General features: G+C 55.1%; 5 protein-coding genes across 5 annotated transcripts; 2 read left to right on the top strand and 3 right to left on the bottom strand.

The window, feature by feature from the left end:
- Positions 1-1,198: 1,198 nt before the first annotated feature.
- Positions 1,199-3,178, top strand: JCM15063_003588 (uncharacterized protein; the record flags this gene model as incomplete). Its single annotated transcript, XM_076675509.1, has 6 exons — positions 1,199-1,477; positions 1,551-1,937; positions 2,017-2,189; positions 2,276-2,368; positions 2,442-2,529; positions 2,597-3,178. The coding sequence occupies 6 exons, from the start codon at positions 1,199-1,201 to the stop codon at positions 3,176-3,178; spliced, it is 1,602 nt and encodes a 533-aa protein (XP_076537593.1).
- Positions 3,179-3,401: 223 nt separating this feature from the next.
- REV3 (DNA-directed DNA polymerase) lies at positions 3,402-10,422 on the bottom strand (the record flags this gene model as incomplete). The annotated part of the gene is made up of 21 exons (XM_076675508.1): positions 3,402-3,634; positions 3,696-3,925; positions 3,986-4,156; positions 4,218-4,349; positions 4,416-4,573; positions 4,638-4,817; positions 4,875-5,027; positions 5,086-5,213; positions 5,280-5,389; positions 5,456-5,592; positions 5,650-5,782; positions 5,835-5,981; positions 6,042-6,252; positions 6,313-6,639; positions 6,707-6,815; positions 6,875-6,921; positions 6,990-7,391; positions 7,451-8,292; positions 8,354-9,617; positions 9,698-10,054; positions 10,134-10,422. The coding sequence occupies 21 exons, from the start codon at positions 10,420-10,422 to the stop codon at positions 3,402-3,404; spliced, it is 5,760 nt and encodes a 1,919-aa protein (XP_076537592.1).
- A 315-nt stretch (positions 10,423-10,737) lies between these two features.
- Positions 10,738-12,241, bottom strand: JCM15063_003586 (G-protein coupled receptor; the record flags this gene model as incomplete). Its single annotated transcript, XM_076675507.1, has 3 exons — positions 10,738-11,840; positions 11,922-11,998; positions 12,075-12,241. The coding sequence occupies 3 exons, from the start codon at positions 12,239-12,241 to the stop codon at positions 10,738-10,740; spliced, it is 1,347 nt and encodes a 448-aa protein (XP_076537591.1).
- A 617-nt stretch (positions 12,242-12,858) lies between these two features.
- LRO1 (phospholipid:diacylglycerol acyltransferase) lies at positions 12,859-16,028 on the bottom strand (the record flags this gene model as incomplete). The annotated part of the gene is made up of 15 exons (XM_076675506.1): positions 12,859-12,994; positions 13,097-13,215; positions 13,278-13,531; positions 13,596-13,643; positions 13,711-13,825; positions 13,886-14,030; positions 14,099-14,196; positions 14,268-14,362; positions 14,430-14,566; positions 14,630-14,640; positions 14,712-14,838; positions 14,915-15,002; positions 15,080-15,543; positions 15,609-15,794; positions 15,871-16,028. The coding sequence occupies 15 exons, from the start codon at positions 16,026-16,028 to the stop codon at positions 12,859-12,861; spliced, it is 2,181 nt and encodes a 726-aa protein (XP_076537590.1).
- Positions 16,029-16,094: 66 nt separating this feature from the next.
- On the top strand, positions 16,095-19,876 carry JCM15063_003584 (uncharacterized protein; the record flags this gene model as incomplete). Its single annotated transcript, XM_076675505.1, has 5 exons — positions 16,095-16,099; positions 16,174-16,225; positions 16,280-18,290; positions 18,358-18,517; positions 18,580-19,876. 5 exons carry the CDS (start codon positions 16,095-16,097, stop codon positions 19,874-19,876), a joined length of 3,525 nt encoding a protein of 1,174 aa, XP_076537589.1.
- Between the last annotated feature and the right edge of the window lie 99 nt (positions 19,877-19,975).

Raw genomic sequence — 19,975 nt, 5'->3', positions numbered from 1 at the left:
ATAGACGTGTTCCAGTCATGGAGAATCTCACTCCGCCTCCGACCCCTCCGAACCGTTCCTGTGTGCCTCTACCCGACGTGCCACTCGTTTCATCCGCTCGCGCCGAAAACGTCATCTCGAACGTCTTCGCTCGCGCTCGTTGCGATTCAGACGATACCCTCGTCGAGTCTCTCTGCCACTCTGCCAGTGTTCAGTCTGGCGAAAGCGCCGAAGACGATGTGAAGGGGGTATCGGACCTCGAAGAGAGGGTGAGTTTCGCTTCCACCTATCTCGCGCTCCATCATCCTTTGATCGGATTAAGCGATCGCGAAGTATAGGCTCAAAGCTGAAGCAACATTACTTGTTCTGGACAGATCCAGTTGCTCCAAGGCGAAATAAAGGTCCTCGAGAGCAAACTCGCAAGTATTGCCGACATTTTACATGCAAGTTTTCAATCAGCGCTGACGGCGCTCCTCTACTCCCTCTCTTGCGTCTGACGCAATCTCGTCAGAAACGTGCCCAAAAATCGATTCACGATCTCCGTACAAACAACCGCGCATACAACATCGAAGCAACAATCGCGAACGCGATCTCGACCCGAGCTGAGCACGATCTCTCGATCGTTCTCAGGGAGTTGCGATTGAAAGGATACGTTCCGAAAGGGAAGGGAGGAAAGGGTTCTGGCTGGATCGTGGTCGTGGCGCTGTTTGTTTGGGTGGTCCTTGTCAAAATTGCTTGAATGCGCTCGCAGCACTGCTAGCCATGAACTCAAAGTCGTACATAGAAGTTTGGAGATAAAATCCGCTCTTCGGTGCCCCGCTTCGATTGGAAGCAAGGAGCGAGTGTGAGAGCAAAAGATCCCGAACCCGTGGGCTTGTTACCAAGTGCGGTCCGGCCTTGAGACTTTGTTCGCGTGAGCGATATTGGACTCGCCCCAGATATCGTCATGTATCCACGATTGATATCATGTGTGCAGGAGAAAGCAAGAAGCCGTTCGAAAATGATCGAGTTCTCCGCCGTTTGTTCGAATTCTTTGTACGCACTCGCTTTCTTTTGTGCTCTCTACTTCGCCAGCCGAAGCCGCTCTTCCCAAGACCGACTTGGACGCCAGAGCGGTATATCGGGACCCCTTGACTCTCTCGCGCGTCCACTTGGGACGTTTGCCTACTGCGCTCGCTCCCCCTTTTTTAATTTTCCCCCGATCAATCTCTTCGCCACGATGGGCAAAGATCGACTGGATAGGATAGGCGCTCGTAGCGGAGACAGTGGCAAGCTCAGCGGTAGCGACAAGAACCGGATCGACAAGGCGCAACAAGAGCGAGGTGACGTCCTACGAGAACGGCGAGAACAGCGCGAGTTGGAGGACCTCAAGTCTGAAGTCGCTCAACTCAACCGGCAGCTCGAGGAAGAACGAGACAAGGTGTCGAAGGACAGGTCAAACCCACAGTCTGCCGAACGCAAGGCGCATGAGAAGGAAGTTGCCTCTCTCGAGAAACAGGTGCGTCGTTGACGGCCGTCCGAGATCATCGCGTTCCCCTCGGAAAGTCTCACTCCTGTCGTTCATTGTGTAGCTGAAACGCGCGCAGGAGGAGGTTGCGACTCTGCTAGCTTGTCGAGACGAATACAAGAAGCAGGTCGCGTCCCTCCAGCAGGAGATGGCGTCCAACACCGTAGTCATCTCGCTCAAGGAAGAGCTAAAGGCATCAAAGAGCTACGCAACCGACGCCGAGATTCAACTGAAGACGCTCGAGGAGGAGGCGGGCACGTACCGAGCGAGGTGCACTCATCTCGAAACGGTTCAACTGGAACGAGCGGAAGAAGACGCCAAGAGTACCGAGAGGATCAAGGAGCAGAAGCGACTCGAGAAGCGTCTCGAGAAGGCCGAGCAAGAACATGCCAAGTTCGATGTGAGATACCACGATCTCTTGAAGCTGTGCGAGTCGACCCAGGCAAGAGTTGTGAGCTATCCTTCGAGAAGTCACCTCCGTTCTCCAGGCACAAGCTCGTCTAAGCATCCCCTACAATGTCGCTTGACAGGACTATCTCGAGCCAGAGCTTGCGCGTCTTCAAGGCGACAAATTGATTCTCACGGAAGAGAAGGACCAAGCCGTCGCGCGAGTCGACGAATTCAGCTCGATTTTCGCCTCGCTACTTGGTCGCCCCATTGTGAAAGAGATAGGAAAAGGACAACTGGCCAAGGTCAAAGAAGAGTGCGTCTGGCGGCCCGAGCGTCCATTGCCGATCGTTCTGATCTGGACCCCTAACTTCTCAAATCGGGCTCTTCTCTTCGCGTCAGACTCGAGCAGAAACTCCGGGATGCCAAATTACAGTCTGAAGAAAACAAGAAGATGTTCAGTACCTTGAGCAAATCGTCAATCTCAGCGGACCAGTGAGTTTCCGTTCCTCATTTACGAACAACTGAACCGCGCGAAACTAAGATGATCCAACGATTCCTCCAACAGCGAGCGCTACGATCAGCTCGTCAGCAATCTGAGGATGACTGAAGACGATGTTTCGCTTCTGCTCGCCTCGGGACCCGACTGGCCCCCGGTTCGGGCCATGTATCGCGACAATTCTATCATCGATCACCTATGGTTGCTGACCGACGAGCTCGAAGCTGGGGGATCACAAAGACGAACCTCAATCTCAGACACAGGGCGACAAGGAGAGGGCGCTTCAAGCCGAGATCGTACGACTAAACCAGCTTGTCGTAGGGAGGGAGGACAGGGACAAGGCTGTACAATCCGCTCACGAAGAAGAGCTCAAGCGGCAGGTGGACGAAACATCGAAGCAGCGACAAGAGTTTGAGACACGAGATATTGAGATCAGAAAGCTCACCAGTGATCAAGAGACAATCGAGGCCGAGTTTGCTCTCGAGCGGATGAAGAAGGACGAGATTATCGTGACGCTTGAACAGAAACTTGCTGCCGTCGAGGACGCCGCCAGGTCTTCAGTCAACGGGAACGGTATGTCGGGACTCTCTCATCCCTTGTGCGGACCCCGATTGACTTGCTTCAAAGTAGGAGATCGTTCGCCTGTCCACTCCCACGCCTTTTCCGCGTCCGGCGTCTCTCAGGCGTCCAGATACGCGATGAAGTCGATGGCAGACACGATCGCCGCGCTGAACGAGGAAGTCGCGCGCCTGCGGAACGACAAGACTACGCTGCTAATTCAGCTCGCAGGAGCAGCCGATTTCTGATCTTCCCTATGAGAAAAAGCTTGTACATACAGAAAAGTTTGCAATATCAGTGTCTTCTGTGCTCTCCCGTGAGGACCAGAAGCAGATGAGCGAAGGTGCCAAAGAGCGTGCATTTGATACGACAACATGTTTGAGGATAAAAACGATAAGAAACATATAGACAGAAGCTTGAGAAGGGACCCAGAGGGCCTATAAAGGTGTGTGGCAGCGCGACACACCCTCATCAAAATTGAATGTCGATCGCGCGCAGTTTCGCGAGCTCGTTCTCGTTGCGCACCCTTGCGTAAAGGTTCGGACAGTCGAGAGAATCGCATGCTAGGGCTTCGATGACGGGCGTTTGTGAGCAAGAAGCGCAGATCTGGTGCAGCGCCCTCTGGCGGGATTCGAGATGAGCCTTGCGAGAGGCAACCGCGAACGTGACTTCGGCGGGATGTGAGCGACAAGTTTGACACAAGGCTATATCGGAAATGACGGTCAGGAAGCCAACGCGGGAGTCTTGAAGAGCGAACAAACTCACGTCCGTCACTACTTTGAGCGTCGCAAGCAATGCAGCGATCGCTCTTGAAGTGTTCGTCGATACCCACTCTACGTGTTGCTGCAGTGTCCTTGGTCGACTTGGCTGCGCGTTTGCTCTTGGGCATCTCCTCGTACCAAGACAAGACTCGCGCTCCGATAAGGTCGAAAATCCGTTCGAGAGGCCGTACCATCATTCGCAGAATGTAGTGATCGACATCGAGACGGAGGCGACTGGCAGGACGTAGGGCATCAGTATTTTGTATGCGCCTGGGTCGGAAGAGGGCGACTGACGGCTCTGCGAGAAACTCGCCAGGAGAGATCGACCGATCGATCTGCTTGGTGCCAGGCTCAGCCTGACAGAGCAGGTACGGTACGCGCTCTCCATATTCTGGTTCTGCGCGATGATCTTTCGCCATTGCGCGTGTTGCGACCACGGCACCGGGAGGCGGATCTCGTCCCTCACTGTGCGTCAACGGGGCGGTCAAGCGCCAAACTTGCCACTCGTCAGAAGAGGATGACCTACGCGTAGCTGCCGAGCTTTACAGCTTTGGCGATGACAAAGTCTTGAGGGGAAACGTCTCCGGCTTGTAGCTTAGACCATTGTCGTTGACAGTACTCCTTGACGAGGGACAGATCGGAAGTCCGGAAGAGTAACCTGCAAACGAGCGCAATCAAGGATCAGCCTAGTCGCCTGCGACGTTTCGGAACAGACAAATCGTACTTGAGGCAGGTCTCTTGCATCTTCTGAGTCGCAGCGATACCGTCGCGCCGTACGGTTTCGATACCCTTCGCTTCGAATTCAGGCTCGAGATCGCTCTGGCGCTCGTATTTGAATCCAACATAGCGTTTCTTGGCCAGCAAGACACACGGGAGGTAAACCTATTGCGTATAGGTAGTCATTGGGTCAGGACGAGGGAAATGACGCTTTCTGTCTCGAGAATACCTTTTCAAACTTGAGCTTGATTGGTCGCGGATTCTGCGAGGTCACTTCATCTGCCATCTCGTTTCCTATCCGGAAAGCTTCCTCTCGGCTGCGGCCCGGAAGATATACAAAGAGTGAGTCGGTATCGCCATAGACGACTTCTGCCGCCCACTCCTTCTTGTTGCGGATGAGTTCGAGCGCCTGCGTGACAAGGCTGGTGAGTACATCTGCTTATCTATGAAACTACGTGCAACTCACTCTTTCGAGCGTCTCTCGACCTGTCTGCACAATCGCATCGGCAACCTCGACCGCGGGCATGCGGCCTGAAAATGTCGCCGAGGTATAGCCATATGTGACATTGGCGAGGAATTTGAGTGCCAGTTGACGTGCATTCAGGAGCTTGGTTAACGCCTGCAGAAGAGAAGCTCAGCCTTGCGCCTACAGCCTGCAGTCAGAGGCTGTCGCTTACGCGATCAGAGGCAACAGCTTTCATGCTGCCTTTGACCATGACTCGGGTATCGAGCAGTTCACTCAACATCTTTGCGAGTAGGGACTTGCGCACTTCCGGCTTGACAAACATCATGCCGTTCGGCGAGACTGAGCGCGATCCCGGGCTGGTATCAGTATGTCGAAATCTCGATAGCGCCAGAGAAATGGACTCGCTGTTGATGTGATCCTTCATGAGGTGCAAGAGTCCCGGAGGCTGATCAAGGTTGATCTGAACACCAAATTTCGAAGTCCCCTTGAAAGAATTGATGCGACCGAGAAACGTCCTAAAGTTCCATACTGACTCAGCTCAACTCAACATGATCAGTCGCAGCGGATAAGGGGTTACTGACGAGTAGCAGTAGTTGTAGGCAATCATTACCGAAGGGTAGAGAGACTGAAAATCGAGCACAAGCAGCGGTCCTTTGTAAAACGCAGACTTGGGCTCCATGATGAGGGGCTGACATTCGGCGGCATTCTGTCGTCCAACCTACCGAAGAGACTCTGCATCAGCCATGGTCTATCGCAATGCGAGGTAGTGACTGACCTGGATGCGGTTTGGCGAAAGAAGGAGAAAGCTCTCCGGTTTCGATATCTTGAACATGACAGATTCGACTTTGAATTGACTTCCCCGAGTGCGGACCGACTTGAAGTCGACACCAAAGACTCGAGCAGACTCGCTGTTCTTGCAGGGATCAGCGCATGTCTCGATCAGAACGGAGGCGAGCTCACCAATTCTGGTCGATGATCTCGGCCGCGTCGAGCATTTCAATGTCCATTTCGACTCTGTTGCGCCAGTACTGCAAGACGCGGCACAACTTTGCAGGGTCTCCCGATTGATACCATTCCGTGAGCTTGGCAAACGAAAAATGAGGGGTCCTACAACCATGCAACAGGTCAGCAACTGGAAGCACGATTCTATTCAGGTTCTGAACTCGCCTCAAGCGCAAAATGTGAAATGCGATGTGCTCAAAGGAATATTGCTGGAATTTGTTGTCTGCCTTGAGGATACGCCAGATCGGAAGAACATGTCGACCACTAAAGTTGAGCGTGCTGCTTTGGTTGAATCCCCATCTATCCGTGTCCTTTGTGCCAAATTTGCCGGTATCGAACGCCTTGACGCGACCGAGCTCAGGAACCAAGTTCCAACCTGCGACGCTCGCGATCAGCTGTCGGCATGGCATGCAAGAGCGTAGAGATGATTCCTGACTGAATTCGCTTTCGGCGCGCTCGAGAAGATATCCCCACGACGCATGATGCACTTCGTACCCCGATACGCACTCTGGATCAAATTCGAACCGAACCTTTTCGAGAAGAACTTCAACGAGTTGCCGCTCATCTTCAACGATTTCGAGAGCGAAATCCGTCGGTCCGATCTGCTTCCGAAGCGACTCGTCGCCAACTACAATCACTCCGACGTGGGTGTTCTCGGAGCGGCCGTTGGCAACCAGATCCTCGTTGTCTGATTGCAGACAGTAGCAAGCGGCCTCGATTGCGTCTTCTTTGGGATCGGGTAACAAATGTTTGCGAGTGTTGACTGTCATGAGATCTTGAAGAATGAGCTCGCGCGCAACAGGCGGTAGAGACGACGTAGGTTGATTCACCGTGAAGTTCGAGGGCGAGGACAGCCATGTGTTGCTTCTCGCGATGGACGGGTGCCCCGGCGATAGGGGTGAACTTGAATCCGTCACCTTTCTGCGTCGGCCCTTCGATCTGTATGGGAGATTGATACATCAGGAAGCGCTCGTGATGTCGCTTGAGGAAGAACTCGCCTGTGATTTGAGCGGGTTGAAACGGGGTTTCTCGCTTGGCAGCAAGCCTGCGATTCACTCGATAAGTCTCGCTTAACTCGCGCGCCCCTAGAACTCGTACATCAAGATAGCTCACCTTCCTCGATGAGCCAGTCGTGCGCTTCTCGTTTGGATGGTGGCCGTTCGCAGAACTCCCACTTTGTCACCCTCGCAATCCGTACAACTGAGGGTATCTCTGCGAGAGTTTTGGTAGGATCTGCGCCGTAATGTAGGAATGGTTTAAGGAATCTGACCGTGTCGCCTTCAATCACGAAGCGCTTTCCGGCAAATTCCCGAGCACGGCGAGGGACGTCTTTCGCCTTCGAGTAGTATGGGTCTTTGTAGACAACTTTGGAAAGACCAAAATCTGCGAGAGAACCGTAGAGCTCGGCCGTGGTTGGCGGTTTCGCCGCAAAGACGAAACCATTGCGGGACAGCGGAAAGCGAGAGGCAGGAGGTAGACGGAGTCTGTTGTGATTTGGATCCGTTGAAGAGCCGGCTGCCCTTACTCAGAGCGTTAAAAAAGGATATAGAGCTTATGTAAAACGGAGCACTTACAGCCAGCCGTTTCTTGCGACAGATGCACGGAAGGATCATTTGAGCTTGAAACTCGAGACTCCCCCGTAGACTCCAGAGGTGTGGCAGTCGTGTCTGTATTATCGAGCGATATCACGGGGGCTTTCGGTTGGAGCTGAAAAGCGACCTGTTTTCGGGGTACAGGCTTGCTTGTTCGATCGCCCTCGTCGACTTCCGTATCCGTTTCCGAATGCACCACAGTGTCCAGAGAGGAATGCGAATCGTTGCGGACTAGCGATTCCGCGTTGAGCGTTTCTGTAGATGACTGTAGCACGAGCGGAACTTGCGAAGACTGCGATACTGCAACGGTTGGAGTCGGCTGGTATTCCTCGTCAAACAGCTGCGAAGGTAGTCCAGCAGTCTCCGCAAGGATCTCGGAGGGAGTAAGCTGCAGGCGAGATCGAGAAGGAAGAGGTTCATGCGATCGTGCTGGCAATGTAATGGTATCGTTGCCGGTAGCGAAGGAATCAATATCCGGCCTAGGTTTGTGATTCGAGGTTGGAAAAGGCGGAGCAACAGGTTGGCTGTCGGGCCGATCAGTGGTTTCATCCTCTGCTTCACCAAAAGCGAAGGCAGAATCTTCGTCTTCTGACGCATCTCTCTGCATGATAGAAGCCGGAGGGGGGCCCAGAGGCGAGTGCCTGTTCGCGAATTGAACACCGACTGCTTTCTTGCCACTCGAGAGTGGATTGTGGCGAGGACGGCGGACGGGTGTCATTGTGCCTCGACTGGGAGGAAAAACTTTTGCCGATTTCGTCGGCGTCTGGGTGATTGCAGGAGGAAAGGTTTGGCCGTTCAATGGCGCAGGTGATACGGCGGCGGACCTGCGTCGTTTCGAATGTGTCAGCTTCAAAAGTGATACAGAGACGAGACCGCGGTATTTACTGGTGCTTGCTCAATGGATCGGGCACTGTCACTTTAACCCTCTTTGGTCTTGGCGTACTATCGAGGTCCGTCTCTGCTCCCGAATCAGACTCTTGAATCTCTTTGTCGAGTCGGCTCCTCTTCGAGGGCGAGGACTGAGCGGAACGCTTGAGGGGCGATGCCGAGACGGACCGGATCGAAGCGGGAGAAACCGAGAGCGGGTCTCGTTCGCTCGCAGTGTCGGCATCTGCGAGACCCCAGTACTTGAGCTCTTCCTCATCCCCGTCAGAAGGCTCCTTGTCCCATTCTGCCTCGGCTACCGAACCTTCCCTCCCCCGACGCTCGATCCGATCCACCTTCATGCGCTCGATCCGGAGTGCCTCATGCTGAGTCGCGGCGACATGACCACTCTCAAGACCAGAACCTCCATCTTCATCCAGTTCGGACAATGACTCGAATTCGTCTTCTTCGTCCGTGTCGATTCCGGCGTTCTTTGCTTGCGTCTTGGCGATTCTCCTCGCGGCCTTCGCTGCAGATTGAGACGCCAGCAATTTTGTCATATCGACATCTCTCTCCCACGCCTTTTCCTGTTCCGCCGTGATACCCAAGCCGACGCCTTTGACAGCCCAAGCTCCGAACGGGTATGCGTTCATTTCGTCTTCCTCGAAACGACTGACATAGATCGCATCGACTTGTTCAAAGGTCGTTCGAACCATGTCCATCCACATGGTTTTGCTCGCCTCGATTTTTTCCTTGTCCGCGACGTACGTTTCGAATTCTGGGAACCCTCTGCCTTTCGGTCCCATCTTGGTGCGGTAGGTGCGCAAGTCCTCCTTGGCCCGTTCCTCGACTTTGGCTCGCAACGTAGCTTCGGTTCTCCAGATCGTGTCGTCCTTGTCTCTCAAGTCAAACTCTCGTCGAGCATCGTCCTTGAGGTCGTACGGTCCAGATTCTCCTCTCGCGGTCCGCCGTCGACGTTCATCGTCCCACAGCTCTTTGACACTGCGCACAAGCTTGCCCGTTTCGACTGTTTCAGGGTGAAGCTTCTCGATAAAGTCGTGATGGATCTTGCGTGGCGGGTTGCTCTGTTTGTTGAGGATTGCAGAAACCGGCAGGTCGAGCTCGAGTGCTGAATACGACACTTTGGCAGGTCCTCCATCGTCAACTGAAGGGTGTAAACGAGTGGACGGTACCGTCAAGTCGACGTAAACGCGATGGGCGTAAGGACCCTGACAAGTGGGTGGAGGAGTGTAAATCGCGTCGCATGCTTTTGGCGGCACGTACTCTGATCGTACATGAGCTCATCGTGGCGTCAGCTCCAAAAAACAAAAAAGGCAACTCGAAATACTCAGCTGAGAGACTCACCTGGTACACCTTCTCGCAAAAGGCACTCCCCCACTTCGACCCATCCGCATCCATAGAGGTTCGCATCGAGCATGAACTGGAGCAAGAAAGGAATGTGATCCTCAAACACGTCGAATTCGGTTCCGAGCACGGCTCCGCTACGCAGGCACTCGGAAAGGCGTTTCTTGTGGATCGGGTTGACCATGTAAATCTTGAGGAACGGTCGGTAGCCGACATGGTAGCCGTAGAAAGGCACTCCTTTGCACATGACGATGAACGCGACGTATTGCGGCGACTGGCCCTGCTTGTGCTTGGATGGGAGTGAAAGGGCCATAGCAGAGTTGAGTGATGCGCCGAACCTGCGAATGTAGTCGTTGACTATCTCACATCCATTCAAAGTCAGAGATACCCACGATCAGATAGAACGCTGGCTCTGACGAGAACATCAAGGACTGACCACTGTCTGGATCCATCTTGCCCTTGTACTCGACAAAGACGTAAGGGAACGCTCCGTGCACATGAGCGCATACTCGCTGTCCTTTGTCCGTAGCCCCAAAGATCCTGATCACAGGGACCTGCCGCAAGAGCTCCTTGCTGTACGGCGAACGGCGGTTGTCATAAGGAGAGCGTTCGTACGTCGGGACAGAATCGATCGCAGACAAGCGGAACCGAATGAACGAGTCGGGGTGAGGTTCAGTCGCAGCCGACAAACTCGTTGGAGTAGCACCACTCGCCTCCAAGGGCATCGCGGAGTGAGCGGAGCCTCGAGCGGGAAGCTCCCCGCCGATCGCGAAATCTCGTATTGACATCTGAATTTCGACGCGCGGGGAACTCTGAAAACATCGGCAACGCGACAAACGACAACGGCAAGAATGAAAGATGCTTTGTATACTATTCACGCAAATGATACGAGGATGAGATGCTACTAAATATGATCAAGAGAGATGGTTCATCTAACTTGATAAAATACGAGAACAGATATCTAGACTGCCGTACAACCCCTAAACGTAGAACGAATGCCCGGATGAGAGAGAGACCACACAATGAAGGAACTGAAGAGTTCATTTTCGTGACCGTCCAAAGTTGAAGAGAACCCAGCGGATGACCGTGAACAGGAGACCATCGATGAGCCCTTGCGAGTAGATCAGCCACCGCGAGATGTTCGACAGTGTCATCGAAGGTGTGCTCTTGGTCGCGAGTTGCTGGATCAGGCGCGCGAGGGAGACGGCAATCAGGAGCATGTACGCGAGCGGGTACAGCATCAACAACACGGACAACCGGCGGTTGACCTGCCTCGGCGAAAGTTGACCGCGCGGACGCTTGGTGCGGTTGCCCGTCGAGGATTGTTGGTGCTGGTGCTGGGATGTAATCGCTCCTTCGTCTATCCGGAAGTGTGACATGGACGAAGGCTGGTCCGACGGTCGACGCGAGTCATTCGGGGTCACGAGGAAATGATCGACCTCGGATGTCGGCAGGTCTTTCGAGCCCGACTCGAGGTCCATTTCTGGTTGCGGGAAGGGGTTCGTGAAGGGTTGTTCACCAGGGTTGGGGGACGCGGGAATCGTCGCGAGCGAATGAGGGGTGTATGCTGGGAGATGAGTGCTGGATGGAGGCGTCGTTTCGACAAACGGCAGGTGCGGCGCTGTTGGAGAAGCCGACTGAGGTGACACCTTGCCCGTATCGGACTTGTGCGCGTTCGAAAAGTTGGACGAGCGCCGAGTCCAGCTCGACATCCTGCGCACCGAGAAGCGCTTGCCTCGCGCTCCTTCGTTGTCCTCGTCCTCGGCCGAGACCTCGCCCGTCTGTGACATCGAATTTGTACCAAACAGCTTCATGTCGCGTCGCTGAAAGAAGATGAGGAGCCGCGTGTAGAGCAGGATGACGCAGACGAGCACAAAGGCTCTCGGAACGAAAATGACGAGCTTTGATGCGTTCGACGATGGTACGAACCAGCATACTCCACGCACGTCGACGAGATCGTACGTGAGCGTGAGAGGCAGTGCCGGTACGAACGAGATGAGGAAGACGATTCCCATGAGGACCGGGAAAGCATAGCGATGCTCGAGGTACGCGGTGACGGGCGCAAGGGGATGGGCGAGCGATGCATACGTGATCAAGGCGATGATGAGCGTGAGGCAGGCGCTGCCGAAAGACGAGAATTGATCTGCGCAGAATGTGACTCCGGGTCAACCGCGCCGTCGGGACAAATTTACTTCCGGTGCAGGATTGATGCAACCAGACTCACAGAAAAATGCTGAAGCGTTACAGGCCGCCGTATTGCTGATGTACGGACGTCCTCGTAGTTCGTTGATGCTTCCAACTCTGTGCAGAACAATATGCGAGGTCAGACACGCGGTGCTGAGCAGCGAGAGACCGCGAGCGAGCGAAAGAGACGCACAAGGTGTCGAGCGCTTGCACGAGATCGACGACACCAAGACCGAGTACGACCTTCTGCCTGATGTGCTGCCTCTGGGATGAGACCAAGAATCCACCCAGAATTGACAGCGCTCCGACGAGACTACAGGCGCTGATACACAGATCCGCGATGGTCGCGCCTCGCCCCATGGTTGTGTTCAGGTCCGCACGGGATCTGCTCGTTCAGACCCCTGAGCTGCTCGAATCGATGTGCTGACGGATCGGCTGGCGTTCGCCCAACAGGCCGGGGGAGGACGGCCGGGAGAAGGAAGTGAGTGGAGGTCGGTCGCGCGCGCTTCTCCTGTCGATCGGTGGGTGGTCGCTGCAGCGGTCTGACTGCGAAAAGGTCGTTCTCACGCCTCCAGTCGCGATGGTCGAGCGAGCAGGAGGTGGCTTGGAAGAGAGTGAGCGAGATCTGGACGGGAGATCGACTCGCCGCCGTCGCGAATCAATAAGTTTCGGAGTTACTCGAAACGGAAATATTCTCACGAATCAAAGTGCTTGACCCCGTACTTTCGCGTCCTTCTCGGAGCGCATTCGGCTTTTGCTTACGCTTCGCGGCTGCGGATTGGCACCATGAGCAGTCCCGACAGGGAAGGCGGCCGCCGTGCATTTTTCTCTTCTGACACAAAAGGCGTCGCTCGAAGCAGCCACAATTGAACTCTCTCCATGCCTGCCTCTCGCGGCATGCCTGCAGAATGGCGCAGGGGGTAAAGATCTGAGGCTGTTTACACACTGAGCTTGGACTATCTAAATCTACCCGAAATTCACATGTCGCCATCGGATGCCGATTTGTCCCACCGAATCTTGCGCGCGTACTCTCGAATGTCTGAATGGAACTGCTCCTTGACATTGTGGCCTTTTCCCGAAACGATTTCGAGAATTGCATCGTTCAGCTCCGATCTGTTTTTGGGTCGTTCGGACGAGAAGGAAAAGAATTGAGCCGGTCAGCCCTGTGAGGTTATCTAGACCTCAGATAAGCGCAAAAGGCGCATCGAGGCTTACGATCCTAGGATATCGACGTGATCGGCGGTTGTCGGACCACCACGTGGATCGAACGCGAGCGGCGAATGCAAGATCTCGTGCGTGACAATCTTGACTCCCCCGGGGTTGTACTTCTTCCGCTACCCTCGTCGAGTAGCTTCAGCCATGTGCAAATGATATACAAGAGTTAAGACCATCTTACCTTCCAGCCTTCGACGCACATACTGCCGAGCGAGAGCAACGACACGGTCCCGTCACCTTCCCCAAACACGACCCCGCTTCGAACTTTCGGTTCGTGTTCGTCTGCGAGGGTCACGCTACCATCAATGTATACCTTGCGAGAGAGAGGCAAATCGAGCGGCGCTCTCGGGGTGCAATCGGTCGAGTTTGGCTCGAGGCAAATTGGCGAATTCGGATCGGAGTCTATCGTGGGGGTCTCGTCGTGCTCGAAACCACCTATTAGAGGTTTGAGAGACTGTTAGGAATTCATCGCGGTCAAGGATAACCAAAGCGTGCTTGCCTTGCTGGTAGAAGTAGGCACGTTCGGTTTCTTTGCCGTAGCCGTACACTGTCGGCATGGGCGAATATGAGCGCGGAGCATGTAGGAAACAGACTAGCAGATCGGAATTACGTACGACACGTGATTGTCAGGTTCGGCGCCTTGGGGAGTTGCACCTCTAGTGGATTCGACCATTTCGTATGATCGTTGTTGTTCTCGACAAGTTTTTCTTCGTCCCGCTCGAATCCAAACTTAGCATGGTGATATGTCAGCTACGCGCGGGAACGTGTCATCACGCGGAAGCTACCCACCGAGAAGTTTGAAGCAAGCATTTGCTGGTACGAGACCGGCACTTTCTCAAGGAAGAAACTCGTCGCATCATTGAGGGTCAAATTCGGATAGACAGTGTCTGAATTGACTTCGGAGACGTTTTCAAACTTCTCCGGTCGGAAGTAGCTAGTCAACGAGGCAATCTCGATGAGTGTCTTCGTCGACGGTTTCCCGAAATGATCTGGAATACACACTATAATCGACCGCCTGTGAGTTGAGCGTTCGGAGGGTCGTCGGGAGCGGAACCGTGGTCGCCCCACACATCGTTGCCTCCCCTGAGCATCATGGAAGCCTGCAGCAAGTTTCCCTCGTCAGTGTTGAATCGCTAGGTATCGTTGAACCAATATGACGATGGGAACGTACCGCGCCTGCCCAGCTTCTGAACAGCTTGGCTCGGTCAGTCCGCGAAAAGAACTTTTCGAGGAGGTACGCGCCGGCGATGTTGACCTCGACAGTGTCTGCGAGGCCGAGAATATAATCCGTGTCAGATTGACGAATGGAACGGCGGACACCTGCATTACTTACCTCGCATCTCTCCGCTGATCAGGGCCGCCATGGCTTTCGGAACACCTAGCAAGGTTCCAGCGATATTGATCCAGTCTGAGACATGCTTGTCGACCCAATCTGCGCCTCCATTGCCGTACTCTGGAGACTCGACCCATCTGGAAAGGAGAAATGTCAGCGATGTTGACACGAGAGCGAAGAAGACGGTGAAGGTAACGCACTTGAAGAACCACTTATCGTCATCGGGCAAAGGGCTGTCAGCTGCGCTGTTACATCAGGTACAAAGGAGAGAGCGCGACCGACGAGCATGACTGTCGAACCCATAGAATGCGAGACGAGAACCGTCTTTTTGCCGTTGATATTCAGGTTGAACTCGATCGCCGCCTTGAGTCGGGAGAAGTAGTGATCGCGGACTTCGAGATTGTAGTACCTGTGTAACGTCGAGACAAGGTTGCGATCAAGCTGCAGCGAAGGTAGACGATAGCAGGGCATGAGACAGGACGCACGCTAACCGCCAATCGTATGAATGCATGGCGAGGTCGTCGTGATCGTAGTTTAGCACTGCGAGGTTTTCAATTACTTTTTGCCAGATCCCTGCACACAGTCGTTTCCCGATAGCGCGATGAGCTCGTATGGTTGGTCGTGAAGAGTGGCGACCCCAGGCAGCTTACAATACCCGGGCATGAACGCGGTTGCTGCATCCAAGCCTTGCGCCGCTCGGACTTTGTAGCCATCCGGGTCGAGCCCGGTGAAGGGATCAAGCGACATCGCTCGGACCCAGGCCTCCTTCGAAGTGATGATCGAGCGAACCATCGAGGTCGATGCCCAGATCCGCTTGCGGAAGAACGACACGGCATCTGGCGCGGTCGACCACGACTCGAGTCCCGAAGACACGATCCCGGGGATGAGGATGACTGCATGTTTCTTCTCGAGGCCGCGGTCGACGGCATCTCTGCCAACGTCAAAGCTGGTCGTCCGGCTGTTGAACCAGTCCCGTCCTGGTGCTGTCAGCTCGGTCAAGTTGAGACCCGACAGGGCTGAGAGGTCGAGGTTCTGCAGGTCGAGATAGGAAGACAAGTTGTCGAATTCGAAATTTGAGATCGAGTTGAGAGGATCTCCTTCCGTGAAGAGCCAACTGTGTCACGGTGGAGCCAAGGTTCAGTCGTGCGAACATTGGTCGAGCATGCGAATGACACTGACCCTCCGAAGATGCCGAGCAGGCCTCCGACCAAGAACCACCATCGTCGCTTCTTTGCGAAGGTTTTTCTCGGCTCGAACGGAGCGGCATGCAGCGCAGCCAGGAAGCTATCGCTCAGGTCGAGCTCGTGGTAGGGCGTTGTCGGTGCGTCGAGCGAGAGTCGGCCGGTCGTTTCGTCGAGTTTAACCCTGGTAGTGGGGGTGCACGCCGCAGAGCGTCAGCTGAGACGCCGGTACATACCCGCAGGCGTGCAGTGATACTCACTTGGGATCTTCGGCGGCGGTCTTCTCCTGGCCCTTCCTCCGTTGAAGCAGGGGGATCGATTTGACATTTGTCGCCGAACTCTGCGCCGTCCAATTGTCGTTCTTGGTCCGCTCCGGAGCCTCTGTCGACTTGGGTGTCCGCTTCTTGATCGTCGACATGGCGTTGTGCCGAGCTTGGCAAAGAGCCGAGAGTCTGCCAGTGTGAAGACACAGGCGACGCGAGCAATGCGGTCACTCGCTTCACTCACTCGATCATCCGGATTCCCGCTTTTCGCCTCGTACTCGTCAAACAGCCCGAGATCAGACCCTTGAATCGAGCGAATCAGCCCCGACGCGCCTTCTCCGTGCGAGATCGAGTGAGCGAGCGTCAATCAACGTAATCCAACTTCACGCTGGACGACCTCGAGCAGCTCGTCGAGCGAGGCGAGTGGGAGGCAGCGCTCCCACTTGCCTTGGACTTGCACCTCGATCCGACGTACGTGTCGTACCTCGCGCAGCACCTCGTCGTTGCGCTCTTGCCGGCTCTAGACGTGCCCACCCTCGAAGACCTCGCTTCCAAGGTGCTCGACAAGCCATGGCTCGCAGCGACGTGTATCCGCGTCGCGACGAACGCGAGCAAAGTCGCACTCGCACACAAGGCGGTCGAACTCGGCATTCAAGCGACCGCGGAATGGACAGACTCTCAGCCCCGGTTGAGAGACGCGGCCGGTGAACGCGAGCTGGACCAGGTTGGCGAACTCGCAGCGGAGGACGAACAGATCAAGCAGGTCAGCCGGATCAGGAAAGCTCTGTTCGAGACGGGCGACAAGATTCGAACCTGGGACTCGATCTGGGGCAAGCGGAAACCAGAGTTGGCAACGCCAGTTCCAAAGGACACTACAGAAAAGGAACGAGGTCACGCTGAAGAGGAGGAGCACGGCTGGGACGACCTCGAGCTACCCGAGGATGTCGCAGAATCAGCAGCCGACGGAGACGAAACAGCATCAAACCCGTCTACTGTCGGTGAATCGGTCTCGCCATCGCAGCCACGATTGTCGACCTTTCTGAGCGAGCCTCTGGGAATCACCTGCCAGTCTCTCGCAGCAGTCGGAGCGACGCAAGATCTCCAAATCGTGTGCCAACATCACTCGACACAGCTTTGGCCTGTTCGGGAGGAGCTGTTGCAAGCACTTCCCGAATGGCTCGAGCCGGAAAGCTATCTCTGGCTGCTTCCAGCAATCGACTCGAAAGGCCTCGAGGCGGATTGGGCCTCGCAATCACCCTGGCGAAGCACTCTCGACTGGAGCGAGCAAGCCGACCCCGAAACATTGTCCAGCAGAATCGAGCGCCGAACTTCAGACGAGCTCACAGCATCCTATATTCGTCACATTGAGCGGATCGCTTCACTCGGTTTGATCGATTCGGCCCTTTCCCTGGTTCAACATGGCGCTTCCCGCGGAATCATGGGACTCGACGAGCTTGGCGAAGAGCTGTCTTTGCTCAGCAAACTCGTGTATGACCGCCCTTCGAGTGATGTCTCAACCAAGTCACGAAAGGAGGACCTCACGCTCGAGTATTGGCGCACGCTCGAACCCGGTCAAGTTGTTCGAGCCTACCTCGCTCACTCGAACTCGACCAACATCGCGACGTCAATTCGACGACTCGTTCTCCCATACTTGTCCGTGCTAGAATCGCGGCTGGAGCGCACCGGCACGCCAGACGGCACGCTCTCGGTCCGAATCCTGTACGACTACATGCTCGCGCTCACATCGACAGCCAACGACCTTGGCCTCCTCTACGCTATCTTTGAGTCTTCGAAGCCGACATTGCCGCCTGGCGCACGGATCGTGAAGGATGACCAAGATCTCGCAAAACTTGCGATCGCATGTCTCTACGGTAGTCACTCAAGTGATGAACTCTCGATCGTCGCGATGGGCAAGATCTTCGAATGTCTACCCGCATTCTCGGACACGACTGCCTCGACCGCCAACGACGACCTCTTCTCGCTCTCAAAGTCTCTAGAGCCTATGACTCCTCAAACGCTCTTCTCTGCCCTTTCGACTGCATCTGCCGCGTCACTGTCACACTCTCTCGACTTGCTCGACCTTCAACTGTCTCAGCTCGAAACGTTCTCACGGTATTCGTGTCCGACTCCGCTCTCTTGGTTTTTGACGTCGCACCACTCGGAACCGTCGCAGCGAGCATGGGCGACTCGACTAGCTCGAACCGCTGCGAGTGGTGGTGGTGGTTACAGAGGCAACGACGCCGAATTTGAGAGCGAGGACGAATGGATGGGACTTGGTGAGGTCATGCGGGATCTAACGGACGCCCAAGGTGAAGAAAAAGATGGTCGGGGCAAGAAAGGCATGGGGAAAGCATTCTGGCTGCTCGGCGAGGAAGAAGTCTGGAAGATCTTCTTTGGAGGATTGCTCGGCGCAGGACGTAAGCTTCATACCCCCGAATAAACGCTTGACGAGTCTCCGCTCACGCTAGATTTGTCGATTCGAAGGATTTTCACTCGCGCATTCCCTTTTCAACCCGAGTTCTGACAGAGCTCCATTGGAGCCAGGTGTGATCGAGGAGCTCGTCATCTCGGCTTCGAGAGAGCTGTACGACAATGCAGACGAGGGAAACATGAACCGAGGCGACATGAAGCTTGCCTTTGACTGGTAAGGCCCGAGCAAACGGCACTTTAGGAGCCGCTGATTGACACTTTCGAACACCGTGACAGTCTCGCGGCAGCACCTCAGACTCCCCGGATCCGACAGGAACGCGACTTTATCGAGGCGACCTCGCGATTATGTTCTTTCCGACTCGAATCGCGTCCAGGTATCGCAATTACCCCGATCGAAATCCGACACTCTCCAGATCGGCTCTCGTTCATTGCACACCTCTTGTCCATGAACGAAGACGCGTTCCGGCACCCGGACATGCTACTCGAGATTGTCAACAAGCTCGGGTACCGTGGAGACAGGTTGGCTGAAGTGAGGACGCTGGCGATGCTAGCGGACGCAGCCATGTCAGCGAGCGACTACCTCCGCGCTGCCGAAATGTGCGAAAAGATGGTCGAGGTGGTCGAGAAGATGAAGAAGGTCGCAGGCAAGGGAAAGGAAACGAGAACCGACCCAAACTCTGGGCCTGTCACGGTCAGCGACGCCAAGGGATCTCTTGGTTCAACTCCCGCTATGTCTCCCTTGGAAGAAGCAGCTTCGTTCGCCTGGAGATCCTGCCTACAACTCGGCAAGGACGCCAAGTTTGCCGACGTGTCGAGAAGGCTTCAGGTCCTCGGTCAAGCACTCTCGCTATGCCCACCCGAACAGATTGCTTCGATCCTGCCGGTGTGGACGGAAACAGAAAAGGAGGCAGCGAAGGAGAGCCGACGGAAAAAGCTCGAGGAGCTCGAAAAAGCGAAAGGAGGGGAGAAGGATGCAGTGCTCGCGGCAGCGACAGCGGCAGGAGCCGGCGCTGCCAAAGTTGCCAATTTCCTCGCTGCCGCCGCATCTTCAGCTGCATCTTCAACTTCGAACCGGATCTCGCCTGCACCTTCGCCAATTCCACCGAGTCCGAGAGGGAGCGCTTCGGGCTCGCCCGCTCGAAGTCATTTCTCGTCTTCGGTACCAGCATCGACCAGTCACCTTGCGCACGAGGCTACCGCTGCAGCTTCTCATACCCTTCGTCGTGCCGCTGCTTTCCTGCCCTTCTCGTCTCAGCCCGTCTCAAATTACACCTTTTCTACTTCGGACGAGCCCTCGTCCCCGTCGACTCCTCCGCCGCCATCATCAAAGGAGCCTTTCATTCGTGGTGCACCTTCCTCACCGCCATCCCGATTCGCAGCCGCGTTCGATTCGCTCTCACATGACCATTCGCCTTCTCGGGGCGGTGCGCACCCGCTTTCATCCAGTGCGGGAGCGTCTTCGGGAGGAGGAGGGTTCCGAGCTGGACTGTCGAGCCGGTTCACGCAAGGACTTGGATGGCTGATTGGAGCAGATGAGCTACTCGAGCGAGAACGGCAAGAAGGCAGAGCATAGACAGTCTGTCGATATTGTGAAGCAATGCAAATCCAGTTGCACTGGTTCTACCACATAAAACCTGGCTCTCGAATATTTTTTGACATCTTTTCCGCACAG

This window comes from Sporobolomyces koalae (assembly GCF_050403365.1).
Source record: "Sporobolomyces koalae JCM15063 DNA, S_koalae_JCM15063T_v1_ctg1, whole genome shotgun sequence".
In the NCBI taxonomy this organism is placed as follows: domain Eukaryota; kingdom Fungi; phylum Basidiomycota; class Microbotryomycetes; order Sporidiobolales; family Sporidiobolaceae; genus Sporobolomyces; species Sporobolomyces koalae.
This window is presented reverse-complemented; position numbering and strand designations above follow the sequence as displayed.